At 36.1% G+C, this 22,028-nt stretch overlaps 6 protein-coding genes across 11 annotated transcripts; 3 read left to right on the top strand and 3 right to left on the bottom strand.

Annotated features, from left to right (window-relative positions):
* Window positions 1-767: 767 nt before the first annotated feature.
* Window positions 768-2,977, top strand: LOC140815879 (cinnamoyl-CoA reductase 1-like). The gene is made up of 4 exons (XM_073174888.1): window positions 768-1,076; window positions 1,345-1,502; window positions 1,591-1,803; window positions 2,283-2,977. The coding sequence occupies exons 1-4, from the start codon at window positions 932-934 to the stop codon at window positions 2,748-2,750; spliced, it is 984 nt and encodes a 327-aa protein (XP_073030989.1). The 5' UTR covers window positions 768-931; the 3' UTR covers window positions 2,751-2,977.
* A 958-nt stretch (window positions 2,978-3,935) lies between these two features.
* On the bottom strand, window positions 3,936-12,103 carry LOC140815878 (ASI1-immunoprecipitated protein 2-like). 5 transcript variants are annotated; one of them, XM_073174883.1, is made up of 13 exons: window positions 12,038-12,103; window positions 11,409-11,595; window positions 10,988-11,053; window positions 9,417-10,178; window positions 8,666-8,751; window positions 8,105-8,574; window positions 7,500-7,949; window positions 6,728-7,406; window positions 6,386-6,616; window positions 6,177-6,301; window positions 5,391-5,764; window positions 4,652-5,107; window positions 3,936-4,570 (listed from the first exon to the last, which is right to left on the bottom strand). In XM_073174883.1, the coding sequence occupies exons 3-13, from the start codon at window positions 11,024-11,026 to the stop codon at window positions 4,181-4,183; spliced, it is 4,062 nt and encodes a 1,353-aa protein (XP_073030984.1). In that variant the 5' UTR covers window positions 11,027-11,053; window positions 11,409-11,595; window positions 12,038-12,103; the 3' UTR covers window positions 3,936-4,180. The 5 variants fall into 5 exon arrangements, with proteins under 5 accessions (XP_073030984.1, XP_073030987.1, XP_073030983.1 ...); XM_073174886.1 differs by having other exon boundaries at window positions 9,417-10,157; window positions 11,409-12,083; XM_073174882.1 differs by having other exon boundaries at window positions 11,409-12,083.
* Window positions 12,104-12,459: 356 nt separating this feature from the next.
* Window positions 12,460-13,435, top strand: LOC140816604 (uncharacterized). The gene is made up of 2 exons (XM_073175985.1): window positions 12,460-12,708; window positions 13,014-13,435. The coding sequence occupies exons 1-2, from the start codon at window positions 12,543-12,545 to the stop codon at window positions 13,205-13,207; spliced, it is 360 nt and encodes a 119-aa protein (XP_073032086.1). The 5' UTR covers window positions 12,460-12,542; the 3' UTR covers window positions 13,208-13,435.
* Window positions 13,436-13,499: 64 nt separating this feature from the next.
* LOC140816794 (probable xyloglucan endotransglucosylase/hydrolase protein 30) lies at window positions 13,500-15,383 on the bottom strand. Its single transcript, XM_073176247.1, has 4 exons — window positions 14,982-15,383; window positions 14,755-14,855; window positions 14,322-14,530; window positions 13,500-14,200 (listed from the first exon to the last, which is right to left on the bottom strand). The coding sequence occupies exons 1-4, from the start codon at window positions 15,229-15,231 to the stop codon at window positions 13,666-13,668; spliced, it is 1,095 nt and encodes a 364-aa protein (XP_073032348.1). The 5' UTR covers window positions 15,232-15,383; the 3' UTR covers window positions 13,500-13,665.
* Window positions 15,384-16,885: 1,502 nt separating this feature from the next.
* Window positions 16,886-17,449, bottom strand: LOC140816623 (uncharacterized). The gene has a single exon (XM_073176000.1). It carries the CDS (start codon window positions 17,407-17,409, stop codon window positions 17,155-17,157), a length of 255 nt encoding a protein of 84 aa, XP_073032101.1. The 5' UTR covers window positions 17,410-17,449; the 3' UTR covers window positions 16,886-17,154.
* A 493-nt stretch (window positions 17,450-17,942) lies between these two features.
* On the top strand, window positions 17,943-21,916 carry LOC140817106 (protein ABIL2-like). Of its 2 annotated transcripts, XM_073176697.1 has the most exons (10): window positions 17,943-18,279; window positions 18,453-18,535; window positions 18,637-18,787; window positions 18,919-19,006; window positions 19,130-19,219; window positions 20,217-20,277; window positions 20,386-20,474; window positions 20,747-20,844; window positions 20,935-21,077; window positions 21,782-21,916. In XM_073176697.1, exons 1-10 carry the CDS (start codon window positions 18,136-18,138, stop codon window positions 21,804-21,806), a joined length of 972 nt encoding a protein of 323 aa, XP_073032798.1. In that variant the 5' UTR covers window positions 17,943-18,135; the 3' UTR covers window positions 21,807-21,916. The 2 variants fall into 2 exon arrangements, with proteins under 2 accessions (XP_073032798.1, XP_073032799.1); XM_073176698.1 differs by lacking the exon at window positions 21,782-21,916 and having other exon boundaries at window positions 20,935-21,231.
* The last annotated feature ends 112 nt before the right edge of the window (window positions 21,917-22,028 follow it).

Below are 22,028 nucleotides of genomic sequence, written 5' to 3' on the forward strand. Positions count from 1 at the left end.
ACTTTTTACTTCTCTCCAACTATTTATTTCCAGCGTTGATTTCAAGATTGTGGCATTTTATGAATAATAATAATAATAATAAATTCGAAAAGTTCGATATATGCATGCACATGCATTTGATGCAACTTGTTCTTAATTACGTTTTTTTTCTTCTTTTACTACAGTTTTCAAACTAGATGGGTTGGTTGGTGGTGAAACTCTTGGGCTTTATTATGCCCACACAATGTCTGCTTGAATTCTAGAAGAAACACAACACACAGCCTGTCGGTCGTCGTGTTGTGTTTGATCTAGATTTTGCTGTGTTAGCCTATATTTTCATTCATTAAAATTATGGCTCTTTATGTCCCTAATGAACAAATTAGAAGTTGGAATTTGAATAATATGTAAATTTCTTTTTAGTTTTTATTTCACTTAGATATCGTGAGTAGGTCTCTTGTGGGATGATATCACGAATATTTATTTGTGAGATATGTCAACCTTAAGATATTCACAATAAAAAAATAATACTCTTGGCATAAAATTTTTTTTTATGGATGAACCAAATAAGAGATCCGTCTCACAAAATATGATCATTGAGACCGTCTTACACAAGTTTTTGTCGGATAGTTGAATTAAAATTTTGAAAAAAAAAATTAGTGTCAAATTATAGATTTAATTATAATAAAAACAAGGATAATAATAGATGGTTAGGAAAGCTAACCACCAGCTTCCCAACTATCTACTTACTATTAACTCCCCCGCACTCTTTGAATGCCAAGAAAACATCCAACTCGCGCACAACTACCAGTCTGGTCCTTCCCCTTCCTATAAATATATATGCGCGTCTACTCAACTCTTTCAAATCCAAATTCCCCTTTTCTACCTGTTTTTTCATGATTTAGATTATATTAGATACCCATTTCGGAGTTTTTTCATACGCAGCTGGGGGGTAATGGCACCTGCGGCTGTTTTTTGGGATGAATCGTCGATGGGGACGGTGTGCGTAATGGACGCGTCGGGGCAGTTGGGCTCCGCCCTGGTGCACCGCCTGTTGCAGAGAGGGTATACGGTTCACGCTGCGGTGCACAACCACGGGGGTACGTGCTTGCCATGTGTTTGGTGTTAAGTGTGTGTGTTAATTTTTGGTTTAGAATCTGCGAGTTTCTTCTAATTAAGTGGATTTTTGAATAAATATCGTAGAGTATGAGTATAAATTTGTTCGCCTGTGTACAGCTTTCGTTTTTTTCTGTTTCCTTCCGGTTCTTCGATTTCTTGGTTGTGTCCAGGCAATTACGAAGTCTTGCATTAATAAATTGTTGACTTTTGTCGTCGTAAATTATATAAATGATGTGATACTGATTTCAGATGAGTGGTATGAGGAGAGGCAATGGAGTAAATATGGTGAAAAGTTGAGAGTATTCCATTCAGATCCATTGGATTATGGTAGCATTATGCAGGCGCTGAAGGGATGTTGTGCCTTGTTTTACTCCTTTGAGCCTCCCTCCGATCATCCATCTAATGACGTACGTGAACACTTCTTTTTCCAATTGGAGATCACAAATATTGAATTCACTTGATTAACATAGGGTGTCGAGTATACACACAATACAGGAATATATGGGTGAATTGGAAGTAAGAGCAGCACACAATGTCCTGGAAGCTTGTGCACAGACACACACTATAGACAAGGTTGTTTTTACCTCCTCTGCGGCAGCTGTCATCTGGAGGGACAGCCAACACCACAATAATAACGGCGTCGAGGACGATGATGTTCGTGTTGACGAAAGAAATTGGAGTGACATCAACTTTTGTAAAAAATTTAAGGTACTCAAAACAAAATCCCATCTTGTGTGTTAGCAACTGAATTTTGAAGTGAAAAAAGAATGCTATATAACATCCGATTTACATGGATCGTTCATAAAGAGCCTCATCCACCACACAATGCCCCTTAATTCTATATATATTTTCTTAGTAACATTTAATTTAATTGTAGAATCTGTTCTTCCGAATAATATGAAAGTACCTAAAGCAACAGCTGAATATTGAACTAAGGTAGAAGTGATGAAGTGAGAATTGTCGACAAGCAGGGACCGGAACTTAACATTAGAAGATTCTTAAAACTTAGGGGAGGCAAAAACACTTTTTATCCCATGTTCAACACACGGCAAAATACATGTTGGAAGGGTTAACAGGGAAGAGGGGGCAACTGCTCCTGCTGGCCACGTACTGTAAAGTAGTACTAGCAGAGTTTATTGATCACTAAGACACTGATTGTAAAATCTTGTATTGTATGTTTTACATAGTTATGGCATGGAGTATGGAAGACGGTAGCGGAGAAGACAGCGTGGGCATTGGCGAAGGACAGAGGGGTGAACATGGTGTCTATAAATGGAGGCCTGTTAATGCGTCCTGATTTGAGTATAAAAGATCCCTACTTATTGGGGGCAGCGGAGATGTTTAAAAATGGTGTGTTTGTGACTGTGGACTTGCCGTTCTTGGTAGACGCTCATATCTGTGTTTTTGAGGATCCTTGTTCTTACGGCAGATACCTCTGCTTTAACCGAATCATTAATTCGAGTAAAGACATCGTTAAGCTTGCAACAATGCTCTTACCACCAACTTCTGATGATGATGCTTCAGGGTTGGAAGAAGATAAGAAGAGCTGCAGTGTGTACCAGCAGAGGATAAGCAATCACAAATTGAATAAGCTGATGCTACATTTTGATGGTAACTATAATGCTGCTGCTGCACCTGTATGCTCGCAACAATAATCAGATAACACGATCCCGTGATTCATTATTGTAAAATTATTATGCTTGGTATACATACAAATCCTAGATATTGATAACATTGTATAACCAGATGCAATGCTTAGACAAAATCAAACGTAGTTTTTCGTTGCTTTCAACCCAATACTCCAAAATGGAAATGTCGTCACCCGTCCCCGGGTGCAGACTGTTTGAATTGAATAGTGTAGAATGTTAATTTTTTATGTCAACTCTTCCCCGTGATGTCATCGGTTCAATGTAAAGCAATAAGTATTAGTCTATTTTAAAAAAATTAAGTAAAAACCATAAGTACTTTTATAAATCCTTGATTTTTTCATCCATTAGAGCTCCAAAGAAATGGCTATTGTAATGTCAATACTTCATGCAATTTTGTAGAAAACTACACTCGAAATTATAAATTATTTCATTGCATGAAGTTCTACCGCACTTCGTCTTTCTTCTCTGAGTTTTCCCATTGAAGAAATGAAAATTAAAATAACGTTAAAAAATAAAATTTCAAGTTATATTTGTGGGGTTTTCAATGCTATATACTTGTATTTTTGTTGAGAGCAATGAGTTGCTTTCCGGTTTTCTATCCATTTCCTTTTTCTTGTCTCAAATATCAACTAAGCAATTCAGCACGATTATATTGAAAAAAACATCATTTATATCAGACAAAAACTTGTGTGAGACGGTCTTATAACTCGTATTTGTGAGACGAATCTTTTATTTGGGTATCCATGAAAAAGTAATATTTTTTATGCTAAGAGTATTATTTTTTATTGTGAATATCGATAAGGTCGACCGGTCTCACAGATTAAGATGCGTGAGACGATCTCACATGAAACCCAAGAGACCATATGTGGAATTAATACCTCTGAACTTCATACAAACGTCATCTTCTGATTCTTTAAATTTTATTTTTTAATTTTTTTCCTGGCCCAAGAAGAGAACTCGTTCGTTCTTGAATCCGAGATCTACTCCCAAAGAGTTATTTCCCCAAGCTATGATATATCATCTTTGGCACGCCATGATGAATTACAGAGAGAATCATAATGATTTGTGAAGTTATTAGCATGAGGAGCCAAACATTTTCATGGCAAAAACAGTCCTGAAACTGTATCTACAAATAATCAGACAGCCACAGGAACTTCGCACTTGCCAACTATACAGGTACTGTAGAGGATGTGATCTAAAAGAGTTATAATTTGAATGTGTGGCTTTACCAACTATTTTTCAGGTAACCGATTGAAGATCATAAAACACGATCCCACTACATATACCGTACCTACTTACAGCTATACAAGCCCGGATATGTACTTTTGACGTACATCACTACTAGTATCCAAAATCGTGAAAGAGAAGCAATCAGGTAGTGACATGATCTTTCTGAGACACAAGCTGCTCAGTTTTTTGAGCATTTTTGTGGTTTTTTACTCCTTGGGAAAGGGGAACGAAAGAGAGAGGGAAAGAGAGGCCGATTCGTCGTCGTCGTCGTCATCTGCTTTGATTGATCTCTCACCATGGATGTATTCCTTGGCTACTTTTCTTCCAACATTCCTGATTATTGATGGTTGGATGTCCGAAGTCGAGGATTTTCTTTCGGCCCCTAAAGCAAGCTCAAGGTTCGGTGCCCTATCATGATGCTGGTTTTGTTCCAATGGATTCGGTTTCTGAAGCATCGATCTCTCAACCAGCTGTATGCCCCTCAATGGATGTAATTCCACGGGGAAGAAACGCCTTTCAGCATTTTCTGAATGCCCGAGGATGACAGTCTCATCACACACTTCATAGTCTCGATTCTCCGAAACCACATGGTTCATCTGTGCCGCAAAACCATCAATACAAGAAGAAACCATCACATGCATAGAAAGATCAGTGAACTTTCATACATCTATACTTACTTTTTCAAGTGCTCTAAGTGGTAGGCCATGTTTATCATCATTTTCAGGCAAAACTTGACTAGTGCATGCATAAGGAGCTCGAGTTTCCATGCTTGTACACTTGGGATGCAGATATTCATCGTGGTTCAAAAGCAATCTGTTGATGTCTGCGTTTAGCCCTCTGGTGTCTCGGTCTTCCTCCATGGGAACTTCGACACACGTGGACAGATCTTCACCAACCATTCTTAACTTCACTTGATCTTGACTGCAGGTCATTCTGCTCAAGACAGTAGGTGTCTCACCTACGCCTCCCTCAGGAGGCATATCAGGGCTACAATCTGAAGGATTGTAGGAAGGATACGATGGCTGTTCTCTATGAACTAGAGTATCCAATTGCCTTAACACAGGCTCGTTTTCGGGAATAATGGAACTCAAAATAGACTGGAAGGGTCTATGGATGGAACTGGCTCCTCCTTCCTATGGACAACAATATGGAAATACATATCAGAATGCCATAGTGATGTCTAACAGAACAAACATGGCACTAGACAATCGATCATCCAGAAACAAGATATCAGCAAAGCAACTGACCCAAATTTTGAAAAGAAAAAGGTTATCATGCAATGCAACAAGCAAAACTAGCCAATCCAAAAAGGTCAAAACGCCAGCATTTTTACTCGACAAACAACACAACTATGGGAAGATCAGACCCATTCATCATTCAGCGATATAATTTTTTTTATGCATAAATGGAAAGTACCAGACAATTATCCATTGGTTTTTGACATGTCGGTCTGGCAACTCTTACTGCAGTGGAGAAGCTGGAATTTTGTCTACCATCAAAACAATCCAAAGAAGATGCTTTGAGACCACAATCTCCATTTACAGCTTTAGTCAACATTGCATCACAAAGGTTTTCTGAGGCATTGACTTTTCGCTCAGAGGATATATCATCGCCTGCAAGCAAATCCTTAGTGACTGGTCTAATTGTGCACCTGTTCCCAGGCACAGACATTATAGATGGGGGAATATTTTGAGGCGCAGAAAACTGCTTCAAGGTGTCGGGCATATTTCGCAAGCAACTCCCTTTCTTTGCTCTGAACACACCCCAAAGGAAGAATAATGTATTCCACCCTGCATGAAATATCAAGAAAATTGCATCCTATCTTCTCTCACTGTGAAGGAATACAGAAAGGCATGGAAATTATAACTTCTCAAACTTTTTCATGGCTCCATATCATTGAAACCAGAATATGAAAAATTCAATTTGTTGGTCAAGGTCCAACCAATGTCGCTGCACCCAATTCTTGCAAGCACGATCAGTTTCAGGCAATCATATAAAGGTGTTCAATAGTGGGGTTCCTAAACAGCTTAAACATGCCCAACCAAAATAGCAAACACTTCCTTTATTATTATATTATAGGTTTTCATAAAATGCAAATCCTCATAATGAAAACTGTTCCCTTTAATGATCATTACTAAAGACAATCTTCAAAAATCAATGAGATCTAGTTTCTCAAGTAAAGATAGTCTAAATTTGGCTTACTCTGGGAATTCTCAGGAAGCTGATTGGAAGGAAATATCAGGAGTTCAACACCATTAAAACTCCCTTTGAGAGCAAGGTCGTTCTTCATCATATTCTCCAGCCAAACTTTGTAGCTTTTGGCATAGCTGTAGCACAATATGGCTACCTTCAAACAGAAGAAACTGGATAGAGATAAAAATAAAAAGAAATGGAAAAACTCAATAAGTTACCTCTCAAGATCTTTAGCAAAAAAGAAAAGGGCAATGTTATCCTCCCCAACCCCATGTTCCTGAAACTGTACTGGCCAGGTGCTTATGCGAGGCACTTCATTTAGGACAATTCTGCTTTTAAACTTATTTAAAGATTCTATAACCTTTTGTGATGCACATGTAGACATATGGGCTTGGATTCCATCCCAGACAGTGAAGACTTTACCACTTTGATAAATCTCAAAGCTTCCTCTGCATTTAAAGGAAAAAGTGAGAAACAATAGTTTCCGCACCAAAGAACTCAGCTGCATCACAACTAGAGTTAAATATAAAATCAAACGAGTTTGCAGAAAATATGCATACCGCCATATGTATTCATGGTCGGGGATCGCAAAGGATTTCAAATTGAAATGCCTAGGTGCCTCAACATTACTGTACATGTCTCTGGAGGAAGCCTGTACATCCAATGGAACACTTGGCACTTCATCTCCTCCAGAAGAAAGAGCCTCCACAGCCACTGATGAGAAGTTGTCCACAGTGTTGAGAGTTCCATGAGAGTCAGCAGTCAAAATTTGGGATACAGTACGCCTCTCGGCTGTCTCTGCAGCAGAAGTCTGCATTTTCCTGCCAATTGAACTTGATATATGATCTTTAGAAGAAAAATCACAACCCTTGCTCGATGCTGATGTGTCATCATATATATGCTTTTTGTAACCTATTGGTTTTCTCCGCACAGCAGCCTCAATAGCAGCTTTCAGGTTAATGCTTTCTTTTCTGAAAGATTTTACATATGACACCCGGAAGTCGCTTCCAGGATCTTCCCTCGATGATTCACCAGAATTTGTTAGTTCTCCAGGCTGAGCAAATCCATCAGGTCGGCATTCAATAGCACTAAAGTGTGGTGTTTCAAAATCACCTGAGCATGATGAAGAATCCTCATTGGGGATAGTGTGATTGGATTTCTCATCAAAGTTGTTAATGTCATTAGCAGATGACACTCTAGGAGTATTGAGGCCATATGTTGATGGTTTCTTAAAATCACCTGCCCACACAGAGTATTTGGAGCAGCAAAAAAATGATTAAAAATTTTAAAAGTATATCAGGTACCATTCCACAACTTTGAATCAAACTGTACCTACAGAACCAGCCAAATCTGCATTCTGTCGAGATGCAATACTGGATGATCTTGATAATGCCACCGGTTTACCAAGTTGTACTGGCTTTGTTTCATGGTGATTGGTAGATACAGAAAGTGAACAAGATTCGGCCCTAGATACTAATCTTTTATCTTTTCTTGAGACGGAACTCATTGAAGTAGCCATCATCGAATTAATTGGCCTGTCTTCTGATCTTAAAGAGCCCTGTCGTTCAAATAAGCTTCGCCGTTTTGTATTCTTAATATCCTGGATGTTTGACAGTCTAGGTGATAGCATCTTGGTTTTTGATTCAGAAAATGAAATTGATCTGCCTATTGATCTGATAGTGCCATTCTTAAGACGATTCTCCCGCTGAAGAACTTGATCAACAAGCTTGACCTTCGGCTTTGAATTTAGAAATGCAAATGAATTAGGTTTTGAGAAAGTACCTGCAGAATTGGAAGAATTTCTTATTATTCAGGGACATTGAGGCAACAATCCACGTGTCAGACCAAAACCCACTGTGTGAAAAACTTTCTTTTAAAGGGAGAAACCCCAGGAATACCAGTGATCAATGATACATAGCATATAAACATGAGAGAACCTCGGAAATTCGGTGATCGTTGATCTGAATCAGGGCCTGCAAATTCTGGTGTATTATTAACTGTGACAGCATCAGAAGTTGAACTCCCATGTGAAGGCTGCACTTTTCCCTTATCTAGATTCTTTAAGGAATTCTCACGAGAAAGAGCAGGCGCCTTGTCTGACCAAGAGAGCTTCGATGTCCCAAATGTCGAGTCAACAGCAGGCTTCTTCACCACAGAAAAAACTTCAGTATCAGCATCATCTCTGGGCCTTTTGGTGGGAATATTTAGGCAGCCCCTCGTTCTATTTCCCTCAACATCATAACTATTCATATGTTCGCTACTTGCTTGACCGGAATTGATTTTCTCAATTTCATCCATCTTTCCTAACTTTTCTGGTCTCCGATACCTCACCTTCTCGCTGGACTTGCATTCTTCACACATCCAGTCAATTTCAGGGACTTTAGCCAGCATTTCCCGCATGCAATACCTGAGATAGGATGAGTAGGTTATTGATATTTGAAAGTAGCAACGTAAAAAAATATGGCACAGACAGATACTAATTTTTTTTTACGGCTTACGTGTGTTCTGCCCCATCACTACACCTACAACAGATAGCAAGCAAATCCTCTCGACCTGCATCTCCACAGATATCACAAACTTTAACCTATACCAGAAAAAAGAGCAACTTCAATCAACATCTGATTTGATCAAGGATTAAATTATAAATGAGAAATTCAAAGACCATGAAGAAGCTTTCTCATAAACAACTTCAAACCTTCCAAGTTTTGGGGATGAATTTCTCCACATGCTCAATAAATATATATTAAAAATGCCATCAACATAGGTCTAGGCAACATTCTAATACAATATGCTGATAGGATGTTGCAACGCTTGTAGGCAGTATTAGTCACGAAGAAAGTCACACTTTCAGGGTTCAAGTGTTCTTCATCGAGTTTTAATAGATGACTAAAATTTTCTATAAAATAATGAAATATCTGGAAATTCTGCTTTTCATGATGGAATTCGCCAAAAAAAGGATAATTTGAGTAACAGATTTTAACATCAACATATATTCTATATTTGAATCCAAAAAGAACTCGGTCACACTTATATGCATTATCAATGCTTAAAGGGGAGTCTGCCATAAAAAATAGGATTTATATCAAATTTGTTTTCGCACTTCAAAATATAAATATAAGAAATCTGTAACCATTCGAGAGTGATTAAAATGGGAATCACTACAGAAAAGAATGTTGTTAAGGCTCGTCAAATTTTATCAAACAGGATAGCATAAATGTCATATTAAAAAAAGGATGAAGACATTCTTACATCCTGCTCCACCATATCTGAGTCCTCGGCCCCGTCCATGGGATGGATTTCTGCTTTCATATCATCAATGATTTCAGAGGACATAGGTGCAGTAGCAGGTAGATCGTGAGAAACATCAGTTAGCACTGTTCCAACCAGTGACGGATTCAAGTGTTCCTTTGAGCTCTCCAATGATTCAACCTTGGGATTAGAACTCTTATCCACATCTATGCCCCTTGAGTTTGAGCTACATAACAGAGAGTTGGTGGTCAGTTCATCCCTCTGAACAATGGGGCAACCGATGGACAGGGAAGAGCAGGGCGGATCCATCCTATGCCCATTCTTAGAAGTGAAGTTTAGCATTTTGGTGGTGTCACGAATTTTAGTGTCATGTGACAAACAATTATCATTGCCTTCTGGAACTTTCTGTGCCGCAAACTTCGAGAGCGCCACAGCATCATCTAATGCAGGTGCATCAGAAGTCCTCGAGAGTGCTTTACATACAGCAATTTCAGAGGAATCAGCACTTGAGTTCATGGTTTCTATAATGCTCATTCCACTGAGCTGCTCAATTTCACTTTGTTTGCCCCAGTCAACCACTGTATGTTCTGCACAGGTTTCTCCAGCGGTTTCAACGGCTGATTTCATAAGAATTTGATTGTCATGATAGCAAGATGAGCAAGGGGCAGAGCACACATTGCACGTTCCAGACTTAATTCTAGAGTCAACCTCTTGACTTCTATCAGAACAACAACCGAACTCCTCCTTAATTTGAGGTATCACCTATTCAATTAGAAAAACATGTTAAATATACCATATTGTTAACTGGCGAAACACAATAAATCTGTCATCAGAAGAAGAAATGGTGCAGCTTTTATTTTTTTGGGCACAGTTCAAAATATGAAGTACTATGTAAAATGAGAAGTATGGGGGGATGGGGTATGGAAAAGAGAAAGGTACGACAACCAATCAAAAAGAGAGAGAGCAAGAGAGAGAAATGTATGACGAGACATGGTGATTTAGACAGTTAAGATCACACAACCCACAACTAGAAGATGCAGTAAAAGAACAAATAAAAACAAATCATTTCATTTAATCAAACTTAGACAATGCTCAATGTGCACGCAACAGAAAAGGCACACACGAACAATAAGATATTGAGGAATTGGGCAAAATGACATCTATTAGTTTTCTATTTTGTGATAGAAAATGACCATTCATCAATAGCACAGTAAAAAAATCACAATGCTGTATTCAATAAAAAAAAATCTTACAATGAAAGAGATTATCATATGTTCATATTCACTTTCATGCATGAAAAACTTTTGTTTTGCCTGATTGTTAGCGAGTTGACCGCCTGACAAACGTCTAAGTTATGTACAGAAAAGAATAGGACCGAAGCGCTAAGATGCTATCAGGTAATTCCTCAACTCACAACAAAGAAGGTAAAGCTAGACAAGCTAAAAGATGTATGGAAGAGCTTCTTAAACAATTTCTATGGCTTTCTACAAAAAAAGAGTGAGCTACCAAGGGGTAATAGGAAATGATAATTTAATAAACAACATGACCGATTAACCTGTTAATTATCTTACCGTATTAATATGACCTGCCTTGTTAACTGGAACTTGCATCCTACAGTTTATTCTCAAGCATGGAATCTGAGAAGCGCAAAAAAAATCCAGTCAACTAACGGAATCATCCCGGACAAATAAGGGCAACTAAATCTAAATGCATAAGCTGAAGCACGAGCTAAAAAATTTCATTTCCACGAATCCAAAATTCGCATATACCAACAGATGATAGCAGATAAGTGGAAAAAATATCAGTAATCCCCAAATTGGCCACGTTTACAATTCAGAGCACCCTAAAGCAAAAAGGCAAACAAACGAGGGCAACATCAAAAAGTCTGCCATTGTACACACGCTAAACACCCCTCATCCAAATAGAAATCACCGAAACTCTAAAACTAAAAAGCTTTAAAAGCCAGTCAAGTAAAAGACCTAATTGACATGCCTGGGGATCATAAAGACTTGAAGTGGCATCGCAGACGTCTAGGATAGTTCGCGCCTTGCGCTTGCTCACGAGCAATCATCCGCCGATCGATCAACCATCAAATTCCCAGAGTAGTGTCTTCGAATCACAATCGACATGGCAGTTAATCCGGACCTCCGCCGATCTCCACCGGATTAATTACTAGTAACTAGTAAGATATATAAATATTTAAAAAAAGAAAAAGGAATCGAATTCCAATTACGAGGTATTGAAAGGATATATTTTACTCGGTCTAAAACAAGTAATAAATATATTTACGAACGAAAGATCTGAAAATCACGCCGGATGTTCCCACGGAAAGCAGATTCGGGGAAAATAATTGATTGACTATGAAGAAAAACAATAAGTTATTCGCCGTATTGCAAGTGTGCAACAGAATCTCTCATCTTCTCCCCGTTCTGCACGTTTATTAACAACAAATACATACGATGCCCAAATACACACGACTATTAAGCTAAACCCATCATCTCTTCGGCTCAAATATAACAAACTCGTTGCATCCTTTCTCACTCGAATCTATTGGAAGTGCACAAAAATTTATTGAAAAGTTGCAGAAATTTCTGTGACTTCGAGGATTGAAGTTTACGTACTTAATATTGCGTCAGTCTACAAGTGATCTTGAGACTCCGACCCTTTCTTCCGTTTATTAACTTTTCAGGGGTCCGGATTTTTCCATTTATTTATTTTCAAATTTCAGTATCTTATTTTATTAATAATTTAATTTTTATTTTTTAAAAATAAGAGGCTCAGACTCCGGTCCTCTCATTTATTTTTCGAGGGCCCGTCATTTGAGACCTCGGCCTGGGATTAGAAACTATGATATCAGATGCTGTACAAACTGGACAAATTGTAATTTATCGTCTAATTAATTAATGATAATCAAATGATTTCACACGTATTTATTTATAAAAAATATTATTTTTTATACTAAAAATATATATTTTTTATTATAAATATAAATACTCGCATCTTTCAAGACACGTGATCTTCTTTATTTATTAATTCAGCGTGCTAGGACTACACGTATGGCGGCGACCTTCTTTATAGGCCGAAATTAGTTTCGTTTTCAAAATCAAAAAGGCCTAATCTGAAATAATGGCTTCCGACATGAAGGGTTTCTTTAGGCAACAGAAGAAGAAAGCGGGTATCACAAAGCCAGCATCGTCGAAGAAAACTCCGAGGTCCAAAGGTTCTGCTTCCTGCGGATCCGACGTCGTACAACCCCCTGCTCTTGTTTCCCATGGCTCTTTCGATCTCCGGGGTTTGACCTCTTCCGCTCTTGTTCCTTTTCTATTGAAATCCAAGTACAATGCAGAAAATTAAGCGTTGTTTTGACTTTGGATCGGAATGAACTCTTTTTTAAAGCGATCTGGACACTCTGTTCATTTAATTATTATTTTTATGTTATTACCAAAACCTCTCAATCAAATTAACACATTCGAGAAACAACTGAATTTCATGGATTTTTGTATTTTTTTTAGTTATTCCTCTCTTGTACAAACCTTTTTTTTTTTTTTTTTGGTTTTTGCTTGATGACTACTTTAACATAAGCATGATATGACGCAGACGAATATGATGACAAGGAGGATGTTCTTAGGCAATTTGACATGAACATGGCGTATGGCCCTTGCATAGGCATGAACAGACTGGACCGTTGGAAACGTGCTAAGGCCTTAGGATTGCAGCCTCCAGAAGAGATCGAACGACTTCTGAGGGCCGGTAAAGCTAACTCTGAATGCTTGTGGGATGGACGTGTTTAGAGCCATCGATCGATGCCTGTTGCTGTCTTCTACCTCCTTTTCTTTTCTCGATCTCTCTTTCTGGCTCTCGCTCGTCGTAGAGTTCATGTTTGTAAGAGTTTTTGTTGATAATGTGGAGTTTGTTGTTTATTTCTAGCTGAAAAACAAGCTTAAACATCATGTTTTCTAGTTTACATCTTGTCCAATCTGAACTTGAGTTAAATCCCATTATAAATGAGTCGTTTTTTTATTTTCTTGGATTCTAATTTCTAAGAGCACGTCTTCGGTAAGATGAAGTTGATAAGATATCATGGATATATTTCATCTTTACGATCTAATTAAACGATTAACTTCTAATTTACCTAGATAAAAATTCCTTAATCAGCATCTATCACACAATTTGTCACGAAAACATACAGATTCTCGATCACACTACGACGTTACACCAAATACAAAAATATCTAGCATATATGATCACATCACATCATTTTTTGGTACGAAGCAACGCCACGGTTGTTCCGCCTCCTCGAACTCCTCCCGCGGTGGTGACGATGGCTGCCATTAAACTTGAATTTCTCCCTCAGCCTCCCAGTAGTTTTAAACATCTCCCTCTCCGAAGACACAATCACGCATTCCGGAGGTGGCACGGGATATCTTATATTATCGTAGCAATACGAATAATACATATGGTTTTCGCGAAACCATTTCATGGATTTGTATCCTTCGGAAGAGATAGAAGAGTAGTCTTTTGCAATCAACGTTTCAATCCTATCCGTGCAATTTGTGGACAATATTTGCTCGTTAGGATCGACGATGCATCCCTCGAGGACAAGATCTGTGAATTCTGTAACAAAGGGTTCGAATTGGTAGTTAACCTTTTCTCTGCCGCCATTCGTAGCCCAGGACGAAGCATCCCATATGGTAGCATAAATTGACATTGGTTTGGACGGGTAATCCCCCCTCATGGATGGATTGTGTATCACTTCTCGTATTGGGACATTGTCCACGTAAAATCTGAATTCATTAATATTATTGCATTCGGCTAATATAGCATGTTAAGATCCAAAAGACAAAACTATTAATTCTCAGCACAGCAAAACTATTAACACACGGCCAAACACGAAAAGTAACTTACATGATGCGTTTCGGGTTCCAGAGAATGCTGTATCGATGTGAATCCTTGCTTGGATCGAACCACATTCGATACCTTTCCTCCCTCCCCCGAGACACGCTTCCATTCCCGTACACGTTCGTCTGAAATCTCCATGGCTTACCATTTGTGTTTCCCAGAAACTCTATGTCTAATTCGTCGTGGTTCCTTTCAAATGTGTCCACATTTGATGTCTACACAAAACCATCTTTGTCAGGTCTACTTGTATAAATCAAGAGATCAGTATACTTGTTGGAATGCCAAATATTTATATATAATACCAAAGCTCCTTCATGTTTTTTTAACCTTTAATTTGTTTGTATGTATTCTATAAACTGAATAAGAAAAGGCAATTACATGATCACTATAGTATGTACTGTCAAAATATTAATGAATAATTGAAATGAATTGTACTTACATAGAAAGCAACCACAATTCCGGCAGTATGTTCCGATGGCATCTTAATACTGGCGCTAAAGAAACCATAATTGTAATAATCAGAAGATATAATTCCGGAACCTGAAAATTAAATAAAAGTATGAAAATTGTTAGGAAAATTTAATCACATCAAACGTACATGTTAAAGTTTCATGCAAACACGTCACAAGATATTGAATAATGGGATTCGCTAATACAAAATTTGACCTGAAAAACGGCTGAGGAGGAGGCGAACGGTCTTTTCGTCGGGTGATCGTTGGATGTTGAATTCGCTAAAGAGAGGGGAATATGATTCGGAAAATGTGAGGGCCGTTACGTTGAAAGTTGTGGTGGTCGTTCTCAAGGCGGGGATCGTGGTCGTAGCCGTGATGATGGTGGTGGTGATAGATAAAAACACGAGGATAACAAGGGGTGGCAAGCTTCTTGTTAGAGAAGAATATTGCGTCAAATAATCCATTTCTTTCCCTAAAATGTTGTTGGTTTCTATTGTTTATCATTGGTGTTCCTCTCTCCTAATAAGTCTCTAATTTCTTTCCCCTTTCGATCTGCACACCAAACAAATCGGACATGTATGCGTCATTTTGGGTGAAAGGTGGTGGCGAGAGAGGACTCTTCTGCTAGTTTAGATTCACACAATACACATATGCACTTCTATATATTTTTTCTTAGTAACAAATTCACTAAAATAAAACACATATATATATGCATTTATTTATGCATACATGAACTATATATGTGTGTGTGATTATATTTAATGTATTGAGATTTTTAATATTAATTGAACCGGTTGTGCCCGCAACATTTCCAGACCTCAGTTTTTTTTATATTTGAGGCGAGTCCACAAAACTTGATTTTCATATATTTTTTATCGACATAAATATAATGATATTTGTAAAATGAATCTAAAGGTGTACATTTGTCCTCGTATATATGTTTTGAGCCTTCATTGCGTAGTCCCTCAATTCATTATGTTCTTGATCATTCAACTTGTTATCAAAGTCATTCTGATTCAATTGTGCCTACTTTCGTTTTTAATTAAAGCCTCTTCATTTTGTTTTTTCTTTCATTTTTTTTTATGTTAAAGACAATTGTTTTCTTAAGTGAGGCATGTTTGCTTAAACCCTAAATGATAATATGCTCATATAGTTCATAGATTGATAGACTTAAATAGTTCTAACTTCTAAATTCAGAAAGAAGAAAAAATATCACAAAATAAATAAAAAAAAATTAGTGCAATATTTCTTCAAATTTAAAATATTTTTACAGGAGAGAAAAAATACCCAATTTTAAAACTCTGAGATATTGAAATTGCGAATTCCAAATATGTTTGAGCGGTGAAGTGAGAGAGAGACAGAGAGAGCAATTTTTGTTTACTTCAACTGATCCGTTTTCTCTCGCTCCTGTAGAGTATTTGAATGACTTCAGTCCTCAGCTTCCGTTGAACGTGTGAAAGAAACCTAGCGCAGTAAAGTTCTCAAATGACTACAACGGGGCAAGATGGTTACGGCAGCTATACAAGAAAATATATCAGACCAAGAATTGTGGAATAAATAGTATTTGATTCGAAGTCATCGTACAACACAGCAAATGTGCTCTTGATTATCATTCATATGAAAAAGCAAATAGTTTTGTATCTCACGAATCGTATTTTGTGAGACGGATCTCTTATTTAGATCATCAATGAAAAAAAAATTCTTTTTTATGCTAAAGTACTGATATAAATAATCATATCATATCACTTGTTTTGTACAAGTATTATTTATCTCGATCAATCAAACTATTAATTATTTATTTCACATCAATCAAATTCGTAATAATTTATCTCACATCAATTAAATCAATAATACAAAATTACGATATTACCCCTAATAAATAATATTATTAATATTCTATTAATATTTTCGACAATGACAAAATAATAATATCATATTATTTCAAATTTAATCAATCAAATCAAACAATATATTAACTTTCATTATCTATTTATTTTATTATTATAAAATATTATCTATCTCCATATTATATACCTCGTACCATAAACTACGCGGTACCTAAAATTATTTAGGGACTACTTGTGAAAAAAATATAAATTAGATCAAAATATCCAGCAATGAAAAATATAAACTCTAGAATCAAATTCTATAGATTTTATGACATCAAATACAAAAGCGTGTAGCGAACATGATATCTGCCCACTGACTATCGAACAAAATATACAAGAGAGTGATATCACAAATAAAGAACCTGATTTCATCGTGAGTTTGATCCATTTAGTCTTTGGCGTTTTTCGACGCGAACTTTACCTTAATTAACAATCCACAAATGCCACAAATTTGCGGCACCCATTACAAAATTCATGACTAATACTACCTTATCTTGGTCAACGTTGACTAATTACCTTCTCGGGATGAGATATTTGATCGGCGGCATCGATTATGATCCCGTCGGTGGGGACAAGGCGAGGAATTCCATCCACAATTGGATAAGAAACGCCGATTGAATCGCTTATTAAGGCATTGGTTTTCACGCAAAGTCTCAAGGGCTGCTTGGATAGTGGACAGACCAACATCTCCAGGAGGGAGGTGTTTATTCCGACCCCGGCGCATTTTAGTAGCACTCCGCTCCCTCTCACCATCCTCGATTCTTGTGTCGAAATGGCGACAGTAGGGTATTGTTTATGGATGGATTTGGGGATATCTTCATTTTTGGGGATTACAGTCCAGCCCACTAGTGAAAAACGAGGCCCAGTCTATCAGTGGGCCCATAATAACAGGACTTGGACCTGTCCTCGATTACAATTACCATACTTTGGGCTAGCAAACTAAAAATAACCTTTGATTTGATCCAATTATATCATACAGTACTTCAAAATAAAATGCGATATTATTCTTTAAAAATGAATTGAATTATATAATAAGCATTAAATGTAGCCTGGGCCAAGTTATTTATTTTGTTTGTTCAATAATTCAAAACTCAAGACACCAAATTAAATTGGATGGATGATGAATTTGAACCACCAACTTAAACCCATAATAAACCATGCATAGGTCGTCAAATAATTGAAGATCAATAATTTCCCACCGAACTAATAACAATACTAAATAAAAACAACCATTATATATATTTCCTGTCAATTCACAAACTTTATATTAGGATTTTATATTTTGGAATTCCAAAAATATTTATATTATACGTGTGCCTATGTTTGTGTGTATATACGTGGTATTCATGTTGAACTTCTTGGTTCCTCCCTGATCTGTAGTTTATCAAATTTAACTTCTCTCTTCTCGTTTTCTCACAGACAAAGAAGTTAAAATCTGATGCTGAAATAGAAGGGAATGAAAATGTATTATATGCATGCATGTGTTCTTCCGTTTCATTTTTATTACATAAATTAAGGTACTTTCTGAAGTTGTTTTTGAACCAAATGGATGCTCACATGTTTGCAAATTCGATGGATGATATATCCATACAACGCAGCTCCCAGTTTGCTAGTAGCTTCAAGGTAAAACTCTATACCTGTGTACATAGTACTCTTTATTAGTTCAATTGATTTAATTTGAAGACTAGCTCTTTCCCAAATACATGAAAGATTCTTCAGCCTTGAAACAAAATCTAGATTTCTATCTTGTTTTTATTGCATCTGATCGATGTTCTTATTACTTTCATTGCTTTTAGGATTTGAAAACTCTGAGGGAACAATTATATTCAGCAGCCGAATATTTCGAGTCATCCTATGTCAACGAGAATCATAAACACTTGTATGTCATTAATAACAGATCTTGCATATTATTTGTTCTGAATTCAAAAGAATAATTGGTACGGTTTTTGATCATTCGAGTTTGATATATTCCTTTTTCAGTTTGGTAGAGGGGTCGAAAGATTATGTTGCCAGAGCTCTAGTCCATACCGTTGATCATCTGGGCTCTCTGGCTGATGAACTCAACAAATTCTTGGATGAAAAAGTCAATGAATTCTCTGATACATATATTCGATATTCTTCCATTCAACAGGTAAAATTAATTAAAATCTTACTGAATTTAATTATCACCACAAAAATATTGTTGATTTTATGGTGAAGGAGAAGCTAAAGGGTACATTATTCTATTGATTTTTTTTAATGTATGTATATATGAAAACGTAGAGATTAAGCACTTACCAAGGATTCTTGGATTTGAGAGGCCTATCGAAACAATCGATGATAAAGCATCATAAGAAGTACAACATTCCAGGCAATTAATTTTTTTTTCACAACTTTTTCAGTAACCCTTTTAACGATATATCAATCTTTGTTTTCTGTGTTTAGACATGAGCTTATTATTGCCATGTTTTTTTTTTTTTTTTTTCGGGTGCAGATGCAGATAATGTTATATCAGCGAAATCAAAGTTTTTGCCCAAAAATTGCAGTCCATGTCCTGAATATGACAAGCACCAACCAGAGCAAAGTAACTTTTTTGTTGTAGTATTTTTTAAAATTGTTTCGGTGATAAGAATTTGTGCATGACGTCGATCTGTTGTAAAATTTCGGTAAGAAACTAGGTTTTTAACTAAAGAATTTCGAATATTTGAAAACAAATATTCAGGATGGCTGGTAAGAGAAAATTGAAATTTTAGTCTGATAAGTTGGTTTGTTTCAAGTTTTAGTCATGTTATTTGTCAAAGTTTGGTTTTTTCGAAACCATTAAATCTACTAAATATTGTTTATTTGGCAATAATACTCTCATATATGGTTCATGTGACAATAATAAATTTTTTTATATATATTTCAATATATATAAACAAAAAATAAAATAAAACTACATCTTTTTCATCTCGTTTTGAAGTATTGAGAGTCGTTTTGATTTAATTTTCTCTTTATTTTTTATCAGATAATTTTAAATTTGAGTAATATTAATATGCTTAATTCTCGTCACATGTGTTATATAAGAGAAAATCAATGTCAAATAAATCATATTCGATGGATTTAATAGTTTCGGAAAAAAAAGACCAAAACAAAAAAAAAAAAAAACTAAATTAGTGTGAAAGCTAAACTTTGATAAATTATAGGAATAAACTTAAAACTAGACAACCGACATGACTAAAATTGTGATTTTTCTGCTCTTGTCACGTCCATTACTAGATTTGTCCTTTAACAGCTAAACTTGTATATCCGTTGTCTTATTGAGAATTTTTAGTGTTCTGCATGAACTGAACCAAGATGTACTTTGAAGGGATCAAGAAAGTTGAACTCAGCATGTGGCATAAATATAAAACAAAAGAATTAATTGGGTTGGGAAAAAAATTTACCCTTCTAATAAAATTGCTTAAAAAATATGGTTATTTGGATTTAAGATAAAGCACACATTCTACTACCTTCTCTTTCTCTGGTTCAATGAGAAAGTATTAGTTGAATATTTATAAGGTGTATTATTTGTAATGAAATGAAATTTACTTTTGCCACAGATATTACATTTGATAAAGCATTTCAAGCATCAAAATCGGAGCATAAATCATCTGTATTAAGGTAAATGAAAACATGAGAAAAATGTGATATTTTCTCGATCATTTTTTTAATTTTTTTTGACATCTCTTGATTTTATCAATCTAGCTTAAAGTGTGATATTTTATGCAGAAAAGGACAGTCAAGGATCTCAAGTGTTGAAAATTCTCCAATTTCTAAAATCTTCTCTTACATGAGAGTCGTGTCTGATAAAGAATCAGGTCAGTTCTCAATATATTTGGATTGGTTGAGAGATATGTCAAAGTGTCACTCGCTCTCAAGAATTACATTTTTGAGTTACTGTATTTATGTTGACAACGATTCTTAATCAAGATTTATGTCTATAATTAAAACTATGAGCTGTTCAGACCAAAAAAGTGGGTTGATAAACGATTTGGGGTCGCCCCGCGCCATGCAAGTTGAGTTACATGAATGCGAGCTCACTCTGTCACTCATGATATTTTGACATTCTCCCTTGAATTCAAACCTGCAGGGAGATGCTCAGTCTCACCTCTTCGTTTGCTACTGAGAAGGTCGGGCACAATCCATTATAGATCAATGTCACCAAGCCCTTGTAACGAAGAACACAAGGTAATCACTGAATTTCAACCTTAGATATTTCTGTATTGAAGTGTAGCTTTGACGAAGAAACGTATATGCGTGCATTATATATTATTGCAGCGTCCATTAGAACCAAGACGAGCCGTTTCCGTGTGCTGCAGATCGGAGATGAGAAATCGAGAAAGAGATATCGAATCTTGTGTCAAGAAAAGTGGCCATATGTTCAAAGCATTTCTTAACATACATCGATCAAGAAAGGAAACGTAGATTATCGGAGATGATAGATACGTACAGACTGTTCCATTACAGATAAGTGCATGATCGTGATATTTTTTAATATTTTATCAAGTCAGACAATTTACCCGTCACGGATTTTAAACGCTAGCAGTCGATTGTGGCAACTATTTAAATATATTAAACTGAAATAAACAACAATTTTTGTGTTCAATTTTTATCTTTTAGGTTATTTATTTTTAGGGAAAGTAGTTTTTTTATACACAATTTGTTTAATTTTGGATTTTGACCAACTAAATTTTGAAATTTTGGTTTTGTACACTATTTTTTTAATTTTCACAATACTGATACATTGAAAATACTGTATCATGTCTACGGTGAGATTATTTAAGTTGACCAAAATAAAACATTTTCTCTTTTTTCAACTTAAGTTTTAAAATTTGATTCCACGTCGACGGGAGATTACTTTATCAGTTAGTTGACGTATATCTTTGATTAAAGGAAGAATAAAAGCGATATACCATTCAAGAAAATCTGCCTTATAACTTAACAACGAAAGTTTTGATCGGAAAACTAGAATAATGCTTTCATATATATACATATGTATATATATACAAATGTCTATATATATATATATATATATATATATATATATATATATATATATATATATATATATATATATATATATCCATGCCAGCATACGAGCATGTCGGAAGGCAGAACATTTAAGATGGATAATGGTAGAGCATAATTGACACAACATCAGCTGCCATCATGACCTTATTATTTGGCATCAAGCTGCAAGATTCTACCGATTATCGAGGGCTGCAAGCCAACATATTATATCAACCTTCGAAAAACATACATGAAACGACATACTCGGTCACATTCTTCTATGTATCATGAGATCCGAAAGAGTGATAGATTATACATTTTGAACACCATATGAACATGTATGAAGGGAAGTTCTACGGGAA

The sequence above is a fragment of the Primulina eburnea genome, chromosome 16, assembly GCF_022965805.1.
Source record: "Primulina eburnea isolate SZY01 chromosome 16, ASM2296580v1, whole genome shotgun sequence".
NCBI classification, from domain to species: Eukaryota; Viridiplantae; Streptophyta; class Magnoliopsida; order Lamiales; family Gesneriaceae; genus Primulina; species Primulina eburnea.